The sequence below is a fragment of the Cydia pomonella genome, chromosome 16 (assembly GCF_033807575.1).
Source record: "Cydia pomonella isolate Wapato2018A chromosome 16, ilCydPomo1, whole genome shotgun sequence".
Classification (NCBI taxonomy): domain Eukaryota; kingdom Metazoa; phylum Arthropoda; class Insecta; order Lepidoptera; family Tortricidae; genus Cydia; species Cydia pomonella.
In genome coordinates, this window is record NC_084718.1 from 4,745,762 (window position 1) to 4,757,805 (window position 12,044).

At 38.1% G+C, this 12,044-nt stretch overlaps 1 protein-coding gene across 2 annotated transcripts in view; it reads right to left on the reverse strand.

The window, feature by feature from the left end:
- LOC133526297 (serine protease inhibitor 3/4-like) overlaps window positions 1-12,044 on the reverse strand; it is a 44,455-nt gene that overhangs the window by 26,826 nt on the left and 5,585 nt on the right. The window contains exons 6-8 of one of the 2 annotated variants that reach the window (XM_061862852.1): window positions 11,493-11,702; window positions 11,103-11,241; window positions 6,206-6,509 (exon numbers count right to left, since the gene is read on the reverse strand). The exons of the other annotated variant lie outside the window; for it this stretch is intronic. Coding sequence (XP_061718836.1) covers window positions 6,367-6,509; window positions 11,103-11,241; window positions 11,493-11,702 — 492 coding nt within the window. The 3' untranslated portion in view covers window positions 6,206-6,366. Of the gene's footprint in view, window positions 1-6,205; window positions 6,510-11,102; window positions 11,242-11,492; window positions 11,703-12,044 lie in introns of those variants that run through there. 2 annotated transcript variants of the gene reach the window in all.

The following is a 12,044-nucleotide window of genomic DNA, read 5'->3' on the forward strand; positions in this document are numbered from 1 at the left end:
TCTACCAACCCCAGATCCTCCACGAAACCTATCAGTGTCTTCAGGTTGCAGGAGTCCTTAGGTATTTGTTCCTGTATACTTCTACCTGTTTACAGTCTAGGAGAATATGTTTCGCTGTTTCCTCTTCTTCCGTGTACGCTCTGCACATGGGGCTGTCCGTTTTTGAATTGAATTGAATTGAAATATTTATTTCGAACTTGACGTCCATAGGGTTAGGTAACAATGACTTATGTATCTAGAGTTAGTATTACAGTTAATTAGACAAAACAAACAATTGGACAAAACAAACAAAACAAAACATTACATAATATTTATAAGTTTCGCGGCAGCACAGCAACAGGTGAGTGTAGCTGCACGTACCGCTTGACTAGGGGCGAGTCCCAACGCTGCGCCAGCGTCCTTAGGATTAGGGTTTTACCTATATTATGTAGGTGTTTGTTTCGTGTGTTATATGTCCTGTAATTGATCCTACTACCCTATACCTAGTTACGATACTGAAACTGAAACTAACACATGTGGTGGATAACGTGGATGCAATGTCACTTGTTATCAAAAAAGCAATGTGGAATAGTGTCGCGGAATTTCAATTGTGTAGATTGATAGCACTAACGCGATTGCATCGAATAGCTTCTACATTTCCGATGTTTTTCTTTTAGTTTCTGTGAGATAACACCTCTCGCTTTTTTTCTGTGAAAAGCAAAGCATGAAAGTTTTAGAGGACGCATAGAACATAAGTAATTGAATTGTGATTTGTTTCGTATTTGTTAGTAGTCTGTTTTTCCTCTAATATATTTTGTGACATACCTAGACAGAGAAAAACTACAGATCTACCACTTATTTCAGGCGGGTGTTGGGAAGTCGGGAAATTATACCAGATAAACAAAATTCTCGAGATATGATGTTAATAGTAACCATAGAAAATTTCAATATTTAGATTTTATTGATATCTAAAAAGCCCCGATTTCGTTCATCAAAACTCTTAGAGTACTTACTTCCTGAAGTCCTAGAAAGTAGAAATTTGGTATGCAAGCTAGTATTAGTACACAACACACACACACACAGTGCAAGCTTACAGTACTACACAAACAACAAAATAAGAGCATTTAACTTCGAACTTTGACTTCGCTCTTCTCCCCAAAATCCTTCTCTCTGACGTTTTTTCCCAAAACAATAACCTCAATTCCATCTTTCGAAAACCTTCCAATTTTTTTTATTCAAAATCATCCTCCCTTAAAAATTCAAATTCTATTTTCAGCCTGCCATAAATCACATTCAAAATAGGCCAAAAGGTAAAACAAACTCATCAACGACCAATGTGATACAGCGCCATCTAATCATCAACGCCTGAATTATGAAACCGCATAGAGAGACAACAGAAAGAGAACTGAGCAAGCAAGCTGCTAGCCACTGGAGAAGTTCAAAAATAAACCGACAGATGTCGATACATATGTAGCAATTTTGCTACAGTATATATTATTATTGTAACCACCTAAAGGCTTTTTGTTGGTAGGTTGCTATGAAACCGTTGTTGTTGTAATGTCTGTACAATCAACCGTCAATCATCTGTGTTTTACGAATCGAATATATTCCTCTAAATTCCACTGCGACTTATTATTCTTCAGGTCATGTCCCAGTTTACAAAATTTTCTGTCACCAAATTAAACGGATTAGAAGATTATACGTCATGGAAATTCGCAATTAAAATGCTACTCGTTCGCGAAAAATGTTTCAAGTACACGTCAACACTACCGAATAAAGAAGATTCTGCGGAAATAGAGAAGGATCAGGAGGCTTTCACGTTAATATGTCTACATCTGGAGCCGCATCTGTATCCGTATGTGCAAAATCTATCTTACGCTAAGGAGGTGTGGGACGCGTTGGCAGCTATATTCGAAGATAAAGGTATTAACCGGCGGATATCTTTAATGAATAATCTCTTGGATGAAAAGCTAGAAAATCACAAGTCTATGCATGAATACGTTGCATCCGTGATGAGCCACGCTCAAAAGCTGAAAGAGATTAATCAGAGCTTTGATGACGATTTGATAGCCGTAGTACTATTGAGAGGTCTACCTGATGAGTATAGACCATTGCGGATGGCATTAGAACACTCAGGTATGAAGCTTACCTCTGAAAATGTCCGTCAGAAGCTGTTACAAGAGGATTCCGGCCAGAGTTCTTCGAATGATTCATCAGTTGCGAATTCGGCGTTAGTAGCAAAGAAACAAGGTCAACATTCAGTATTAAAGCTCAAGTGCTTTAGATGTGGCAAGAAGGGTCACAAGAAGTCAGATTGCCCGAAGCTGGTGAAGGAAATGGATAGCGAAGGCGTATCAACGGTTTCTTCAAAGTCGAAGAAAGTTGCTTTACACTGTTCACTATCGGTACACGATTCCTTCAGCCCCTCGTCGTTTTATCTGGACAGCGGTGCATCGAACCACATGAGTTTTCAGAAGCACTGGTTTAGAGACTTTATGATAACTGATAAGAATGTTGTGACATGTGCGAATGATGACAAAATGTCAAGTGAGGGTAAGGGTGACATTATGGTAAGTTTAAAAGGAGTTTTGTTACCTATAAAAGATTGTTATTATGTACCCGACTTGAAAGTTAATCTTTTATCGATATCGAAGTTGGTGCAGAATGGGTGGAAGTTGATATTTGATTCTGATGGTTGTAGGATGTTTCACCGGTCGATAGGCCAAATTACGAGTAAACTTGTGGTGACTGCTAGTGAAGTCTCAGGTATCTATAAGTTGGATGACTGTTTTCCTGTTATAGAAGGGGCTTTGGCTACAGTTCAAGTTGAGGACTCGTTGGCGCTTTGGCATCGGAGGCTTTGTCATGTGAATCTGAGCGATTTACGGAAGCTTACACAGATCGAACTTGGAGGTAAAAGCGTAATGGAACCTTGTGTCGCTTGTATAAGAGGTAAGGCACATAGATTACCTTTTCCAAAGGGTGAAGCAGGACGAGCAGATGACAAACTTGGCTTATTACATGCCGATTTGTGCGGACCAATGTCGGAACGTTCTTACGGAGGTGCTCATTACATGTTCATCATTGTGGATGATTTCACTAGGAAAATGTTTGTTTATTTCCTTAAGGAAAAGTCACAAACTTTGAGTTTCTTTAAGGATTTTGTGACGCATGTGGAGAATGAGACAGGTTTGACAGTCAAACGACTGAGGACGGACAATGGGACCGAGTTTATTAATAAAGATTTTAATGCATTTCTTTCCAGCAAGGGAATAAGGCACCAGTTGACAGTTCCCTACACGGCAGAACAGAACGGAGTCGCGGAGAGGTCCCTGCGTTCGATTACAGAGATGGCACGGACCATGCTTATGGATAAAGGCTTAAATAAGAAGTTTTGGGCGGAAGCTTGTAACACAGCTGTATACGTCAAAAACAGACTGCCTCATAGCGCCAATAATGGAAAGATTCCGGAAGAACTGTGGACAGGGAAAGTACAGAGGTTGGATCATTTGAGAGTGTTTGGTTCAACGGCCTATGTGCATATTCCAAAGGAAAAGAGAAAGAAATGGGACGCTAAGGCAAAGCAATATATTTTCGTCGGCTATTGCGAAGATACTAAAGGCTATCGCTTTGCAGATCTTAGCAATCCTAGGCAGATTATAACAGGTCGAGATGTTACATTTATTGAAGGTTCTGATTTAAAGGCATCAGATACTGGTTCAAATGTAAACTTAAAATCATCTCAGAGGACTGTTCAAGATGAAGACAATGCTGTTGTATGGGAAATCGGTCGTTCCTCAAAGGTTCCGAATACGTCAATGGCAGAGGAGTCCTATGAAGATGCTGTAGAGAGCTCGGACACAGCTGGTGTACCCGTAGAAGCTTGCGTGGAAACTACTAGTACAGCTGAGCCCGAAGTACTCAATGAAGCATCTGGACAAGAACCGGCCATTGAAGATCGTAACGAAGAACCAAGAGTGGCTGATATGCACAATGAGGCAGAACCTAGGTATCCTCTACGGAATAGGTTACATAGTGCACATAGCGGGCTATATTGCTACCGTAGTACCTGCAATATAGAGGAAGAGCCCCGATCATACAAGGAGGCATTACAGAGACCTGACAGTCATGAGTGGCAAGCAGCAATGGAACGTGAGTTGGAGTCTATGAAGGAACACGACGTTTGGAAGGTTGTTGATAAACCGCCAGAAGCCAAAGTAGTAGGAAATAAATGGATATACAAATACAAGTATGACGCCGATGGAAACCTGACATACAAAGCCAGACTTGTTGCAAAAGGTTTCACGCAGTCGTACGGTGTGGATTATTTTGAAACATTTTCTCCCGTCGTAAGAAGATCGACTCTAAGGTTATTGCTGGCGTTGGCTGCAGAAAATGATTTACAGGTGCATCATTTCGATGTAAATACTGCGTTTCTAAACGGCGATTTACACGAAAAAGTTTATATGCGATTACCGGAAGGTTTTGACAGCGAAGGTCAGAAATCAAAAGTTTGTTTATTGCAGAAGGCAATATATGGCCTTAAACAAGCAAGTCGCTCGTGGAACGAAAAAGTAAATGATGTTTTGTTGTCAATGTCATTTCAACGTTCCGAGTACGATAGTTGTTTATATTTTAAAGACGATATTTTTATATGTCTTTATGTTGACGATTTTATAATATTTTTTGAAAATATTAATAGTAAGGTGGAATTGTTGAGCGGTTTGCGGAAATACTTCAAAGTGAAGGATTTAGAGGAAGCTCGACAATGTTTAGGCATGAGTTTAGAACGAGGAAAAGAAGGTACGTTTTTCCTACATCAGAGGAAGTTTATCAAAACCGTTCTAAAGGATCATGGTATGGATCAATGCAAACCAGTGAAAACTCCGCTAGAACTGGATCTGCATAAGGTTTTGGCAGATGGGGGTGGTAAGGAGTTGAATCGCCAAGAACAATTACGATACCAGTCTTTGGTTGGTGCATTGAATTACCTAGCCTGTAACACGAGGCCCGATATCTCGGCGGCTGTGAGCTTCTTAGCTCAATATAATTCATGTTGCCGATTTGTACACATGAAGGCGGCTAAGCGTGTTCTACGTTACATAAAGGGAACATGTGACTTAGGCCTTCTATTTCGGAAGTCAAAAGGTGAACGTAACAATTATTTAATTACAGGTTACGTTGATGCTGACTGGGGAGGCGACATAAGAGACAGAAAGTCTTATTCAGGGTACATGTTTAAAGTTGGACCAAATATGATATCCTGGGAGTGCAGAAAGCAGAACTGCGTGTCACTTTCTTCAAGTGAATCAGAATTCGTCGCATTATCTGAAGCATCCAAGGAAGCTGTATACCTCCAGAGGTTAGTGAGTCACGTGATTAAAAAGGGGCACTCTAAGAGTATCAAGTTGTTTGTAGACAACCAGAGCGCCATGGCGTTGGCGAACAATCCTGTTTCTCACCGGCGGACGAAACATATTGATATTAGGTACAATTTCGTTCGTCATTGCGTCAATGAGGGGTTGATTCAGTTGGAGTACATCCCGACTGAAGATAACCTGGCCGATGTCTTAACTAAGCCATTGCCTCGCGTTAAGTTTGAAAGGTGTGTGTCTGGTTTAGGTTTAGACTTGAGTGCTTGATGATGCTGCGGGTGTTCACATGATGATGGATGGTTGCTTGAGAGGAAGTGTTGGTAGGTTGCTATGAAACCGTTGTTGTTGTAATGTCTGTACAATCAACCGTCAATCATCTGTGTTTTACGAATCGAATATATTCCTCTAAATTCCACTGCGACTTATTATTCTTCACTTTTAGCAATATAAAATTTTAAAATTTAAAATTTTAATTTGTTTCTCACTAAGCCATATATTTGAATTTACGACCGGTTTGGCCTAGTGGGTAGTAACCCTGCCTACGAAGCTGATGGTCCCGGGTTCAAATCCTGGTAAGGGCATTTATTCGTATGATGAGCATGGATATTTGTTCATGAGTCATGGGTGTTTTCTATGTATTTAAGTATTTATAAATATTTATATATTATATTTATCGTTGCCTAAGTACCCTCAACACAAGCCTTATTGAGCTTACTGTGGGACTTAGTCAATTTGTGTGATAATGTGCTATAATTATTATTTATTTTTTATTTATTTATTTATTTGCTGATTTTAACTACTTTTAGCTGCAGTAGAGTAAATTTCTAGTAAAAATAAAAATGCATTTTAATAATTGGTTAATCATTTTAATCTGCTAGATTAGGGTTTTATACTTACATTATAAATCTAATTATTTAAAAAAGTAAGTACTATATCCTATAGATATAATAGATGTAAGTACTATTAGAAGATGTATAATTTCGAAAGAGTAATACATATGTTCTGAATTTCTTCAATTGTCTGTTCCATGGTAGGTTCCGTAAAATATAGGGATCTGATGAGATGTGACTGTGAGTAGGTATAGGAAGGGATGATCTGCTTTGAACTTCTCGCCGATCCAAAATCGCCCACAAAGTTCTCGACACCTCATTTGTGCTGAAATGAATATTATAGTTGTCTAAATCATCATATAATGAATATTTCATGAACATTAAAACACTGGCAATATTATACCGTAAGTAAAATTCATAGAACTGCTTAAGATTGACGTTTATATTTATATTTGTTTAAAAATAAATGTCATTACTGCTCACACCTGGAGAAAAAATGTTATTTAATTTCATTTGTAAATTATGTGGAAACCAGCCAGAAGAAGTATCTTTTATTTAAATACGTTGAAAACGTAAAAAGCGAATAGGTCTTTCAACTTTTAACTCGTAAGGTGGTTAAAATTTTACAAGTATGTTAGGGTAAATATTAAAAATACTCCAAAATTATTGTTTGGTTCCAAATGTATTTATATACTCGAAGCACAAAATCCGAAAATAATCTTACACTCTAATATCTAAAAAAAATTATGTCTGATCCATTGAAAGTTCCATAAACTACAGGGATCTCATGAGCCTGCAGAAGAAAGAGGAAGGGACGGTCCGCCGTGAACGTATCGCCGGTCCAAAAATGTCCGCAGCGTTCTCTTTGCCACATCGAAGCTGGGAAAAATATATTACGAAATGTTTAATTTTAGTAACAAAATTAAACTACTTATCTAATAATAATAGGCTTTTAAGTTAAAGTGTATTAAATACTTATACTATTTAGTAGCATTTAACAATGGCAGACGCCTTGCTTGTAATTTTCTGTACAAAACAGTCTGCCGATTTTTGCGGGGGAGGGGCACGTCAAATGTATAAACGTCAGTCCATAAAACACATATAATATAACCATTGACCGAGGTTTTCGACGAAGGGATAAGCTCTTAAAGGCGGCTCCAGTTGTTAAATCCTCCAAGTTACGAGTATAACTAGATGCAGAGAGAGGTGACCCGCCTCCCCTGCATAGATAGATACATAGATAAAGCGTTTATTTGTTTGCTGCAAATACACACAATTTAGAAACACATAGGCAAACAGAGGAATACACAATTAACAAAAACACAATCAATTAAAACATAATTATTAAGAAAAACAAACCAACTTCAGTGAGGGAGACCGGTGAAGAAAGATTATTGTTGAATTTGGATTTCATACAATTAAAATAAAAAGACAGCGCCCTACGCCTAATTATGTAGAAAAGGAGGTAAAAGGAGGTTTTTTCACTGTACCCACCTTGACACATTTCAGATTTGCTGGTTGATTGGTAAAATACCCGAAATAGGGTATTCGACTGTATTTAAAATAAATTATTTCACACCATGCATGAAATAATAATAAAAATAGCTATAAGTTAACAGCTAGTAGTAGTAGCTTAAAAGAGTTGAGAAGTACCCTCAATACCTCATCAGAACTCAAGCTTGACTAAAATGTGCCTTGAAAACCTAACTGCTTCACAAACATGCGAAGAGAACAAAATGGCAAACGTAAACTATTGCGGCGATGAAGAGTTCCATTCTGTTCATCATCAGCAGTTCCGCTTCATCAAATGTCACTTCTAAAAATGTAAATGCTTAATTCGATGATGAAAATACTAAGATCACTATATATATCCCTTTAACATTTGAGGAGTTCCCTCGATTCCTCATGGACCCCATCGTCAGAACTCGAACTTGACAAAAAATTGTCTTAAAAATCTAATTTGTTTCACAAACACAGCGAAGAGGACAAATCGCCAAACGTGAACTATGCGTCGTTGAAGAATTCCATTCAATTCTGATCATCATCAGCAGTTCCACTTCATCAAATGTCACTTTTTAAATGTAAATGCTTGATTTGTTGATGAAAGTACAAATATATACTACATGTTTGCTATTCACATTTGAAGAGTTCCCTCGATTCCTCATGGATCCCATCATCAGAACTAAGTTTTGACAAAAACGGGACCAATCTGTATATACATATAGATTGAATCAAAAAAATAATTTTCAAAATCGGTCCTTTTGAAATCTTGACGTCGGTTAAAAATACAGAATCTTATAAATATTATAAACATAATAGGAATAGTGGAATAGCAGAAAAGTCTGACCAGTAATATATGATCACGTGCCATATTGTAGAATTTCATTAGAACTAAATTTTTCATACTAAACTGAACTGTCAGTTTGTCACCCAATACATAAGAATAACAGCGCCCTCTTGACAATTATTGTATATTTCTGGTCGGGCTTTAGTTACCATAGACCGATTGTATGCTGGGGGGGGGGTCACCTATCTCTGCAGCTGACGTACAATTGTTGAGGCTCGTAACCTCCGCGGCGACGATATCGACGGACCGACCAACTGACTGGCTGACTGACATATTTAAATTTGACGTATTCGATTTGACTGCTGAAATTTAAAATTCAAATCATTTTAAAGTCAACAAAACAAAATCACTTCAGTACCCCTAGTGTGTTTAGTCGATAGCGAAACGTGACGTACGCGTTTGCGTTAAGTCTCATTTTGTATGGGTTTTTAAACAGCGCGCCAAGCGGGACGTTTTGGAAAGTCAAAAATCTCATACAAAATGACACTTAACGCAAACGCGTACGTCACGTTTCGCTGTCGAAAATATTTACACTAGGGGTACAGTTCACGACAGAAGACGACATACACCGACAGAACTAGGACGACGATGAGGACAGACCGTTCAATTATTTAGCCGTGTTGTTAGAATTTTGTTGATTCAAACTACTCGCGGAATCAATACAGTAGTGATAGGACACTCCAAGGAAATAAATAAAAAGTGTGATTCTTAGTTTAAGTGTATTTTAATCTGCTAGATAAAGTTTTACATAATAAATATACCTAACTGATTATTTAATAAGAAAGTAACCTGAGAGTGTATTTTAGATACTTGGACCCTGGAAAGGCTGTAGTAAAATAGGTGTTTACCATTTCACAATTCATTCACTAACACAATGTGATTGTTCACAAGATAATCTCTCAAGTGCTAAACAGTCAGCTCAAAAGTTTCAACATGCCGGTACGAGTTTCATCTACGGATTCTAATTCAAAGATTACAGTACGAGGGTATAAAACAAGTATATTTGTACTAACCTGGTTTGAAGTTTGTTTCTTAATCTAAGATGCTAAACATGATGGGTTTATTTATTTATTCAATATTCGTTTCGTCATATATTCATTTATTCAATCGAAATGTCCTAAACTAGGCAGGTGTGGTGTGGATTTGGACTTTTAGCCCACCTCCACTAAGTTTACACAGGTATTCGATATAAAGCCGCTTTATCACCTAGTGTTCTGAGCAAACATTTGGTTTTGAGCAAATGTTCGCTCTTCTCATTTACTTCGAAGAGTTTTCATTAACCGAAGGAACGAACGATTGCTCGCTCTGTACCCCTAGTGTAAATTTAATCGACATCATAACGTGACGAACGCGTTTGCGTTAAGTCTCATTTTGTATAGGATTTTGAGTTTCCAAAACGTCCCGCTTGGCGCGCTCTTTCTAAATCACATACAAAATGAGACTAAACGCAAACGTGTACGTCACGTTTCGAAATCGAATTTATTTACACTAGGGGTACTGAACTGTTCAGAACACTAAGTGAAGACGCGGCTTAAGAAAACTTCACATTTCACTGAGCAACTGAGCAATAGGAACCACTTTTAGGCACTTAAAACCAATAGGGACTGTAGCCTACAAAGTCCTGTTCCAGTCTTTCCCCGAGTGGGACACACAAAATGATCAGTGCAAATGCGGGCAATCCCTAAAATCCCCTAATTTTGCCACCATAATGAACATTGCAAAGGCCATATCCACATCTATGGGCTACATCCAAGCGAGTCTTATCAAAGCTGCTCCGCCTATTTATACTTATGTAGGTTTCATACTTGACCATGCTTTGGCCGCATGCTCCACCGTGACAATTAGCCTCTGGCCGCCTCTGGACCCCACCAACGTGTCGCTGACGATGCCAGTCGCCGTGAATGGCAATGTGAATGTGCACGCTGCTTCAGCTGGCCTCCGGTGATGACACTGATGACGATTGATGTAACCTGCCTATTGCCGTTGGAAGTGCACGTGGCGGCTTCGAATGAAACTAAGACTTGAACTAGTAATATATGTATTTTGTTAATCAAACTGATCAACACTGATTCGCGCGCACTTATATCTAAGCAACATAGACTACAAAAACCGCTTACAGTTGCTTGTTAGTCTCCATAGGCTATGGTGGCCAAAATCGAGAAAAAAGCCTCATGAGTTACAACTACACCTGTTACGAGGTGTCGTTGACCAACCCGCCGGGGCGCGTACGAGTATGAAAGTATCGCGTCTGCGCGCGTAACTTAAATAGCTGTATATATTTGGTTTGTTTACCTTTATGATTTTATTAGTTTAAAGTATTCTTTTTGTTGACTCGTTAAAAAAATATTGTATACAATAGTGATATAATCAAGCTTTTCAATCTCGTACCCAATAAGGCAACTCAGCAAGCTTCGTGGCCTTAACACGTACTCGACTGAAAAGCTCTCCATTATATCACAATTGTATAAAATACGATTATTTACAATGTTTTTAGGTTTATATCCAACTTTTCCGTATAAAGTGGCAAATTTTTAGTCTAAGAATAACATAAAATGATAATTTTAAACTTACTGGCTGCTGCCGCCTCCGTGCCCAGTTCATCCACCGCTATGAACGCTTTCTGAATGGCTTGGGATACAAATTGTCGATCATCACTTGACAACATGTTGACCTCTGACTTAAATGGATCAAAAATTGTCTTGATTCCCATCTGAAATAATAATGTTCAGGATTTTATAGAATTTTATTAGCAAGTTCTATTTTTATCGTCCTTCTCTTATTTTTTTTTTTTCATTGGTCATTTTATTTTCAAATCAATCATTATTTAAGTACGTTTCTACATAGCTCGGAACTCTCGGAAGTACAAAAACTCTTAATAAAACTATGTTCACAATTCTTATACTGCATAAAACTATGCATAATTGCTATTTATACAAGAAATACGAGTAATCAAATATATACCTTAGGTAATAGTTCCTTTAGATTGATTTCCGATTCAATTTTAAACTTAGGTATGATTACTTCAAGTTCTTTTTTTTGTAGACTTCTGATCTCTGTCATCAGATCATACCCGGCTGCCAGTTGTTTCATCACAGCACTCAGACCCTCGATTTCATCTGGCAGAACTATCACCATACTAGCTTTACCTCCAACGTAGAACATCTGCAGTATCTGCAATAGAACGGGATATTTAACTATCAGAAAGAAGATGCGATTTTTTTGACCTTACAATAATTTGTTTGTGAAAATCAGCGTGTTAATTGTTTACACAAACTAGTGGTTCTGTGAGATGTAGATCTCGCGTATCCCTATGGCTACGCCATTTTCCAAAAACTACATCGACAAAAATTTGTAATCATCAAACCTTGTTTACAGCACGAGAATCGGTTGAGAATTACGACCCGGAGGGTTTCGCTATTGCTTCGGTCAAAAAACATCTACTTAATATGTAGTTTTATTTAATTACAATCACTTTGATTCAGAGCTTTCTTTTCAAGGAGGACTGTCTTCGAA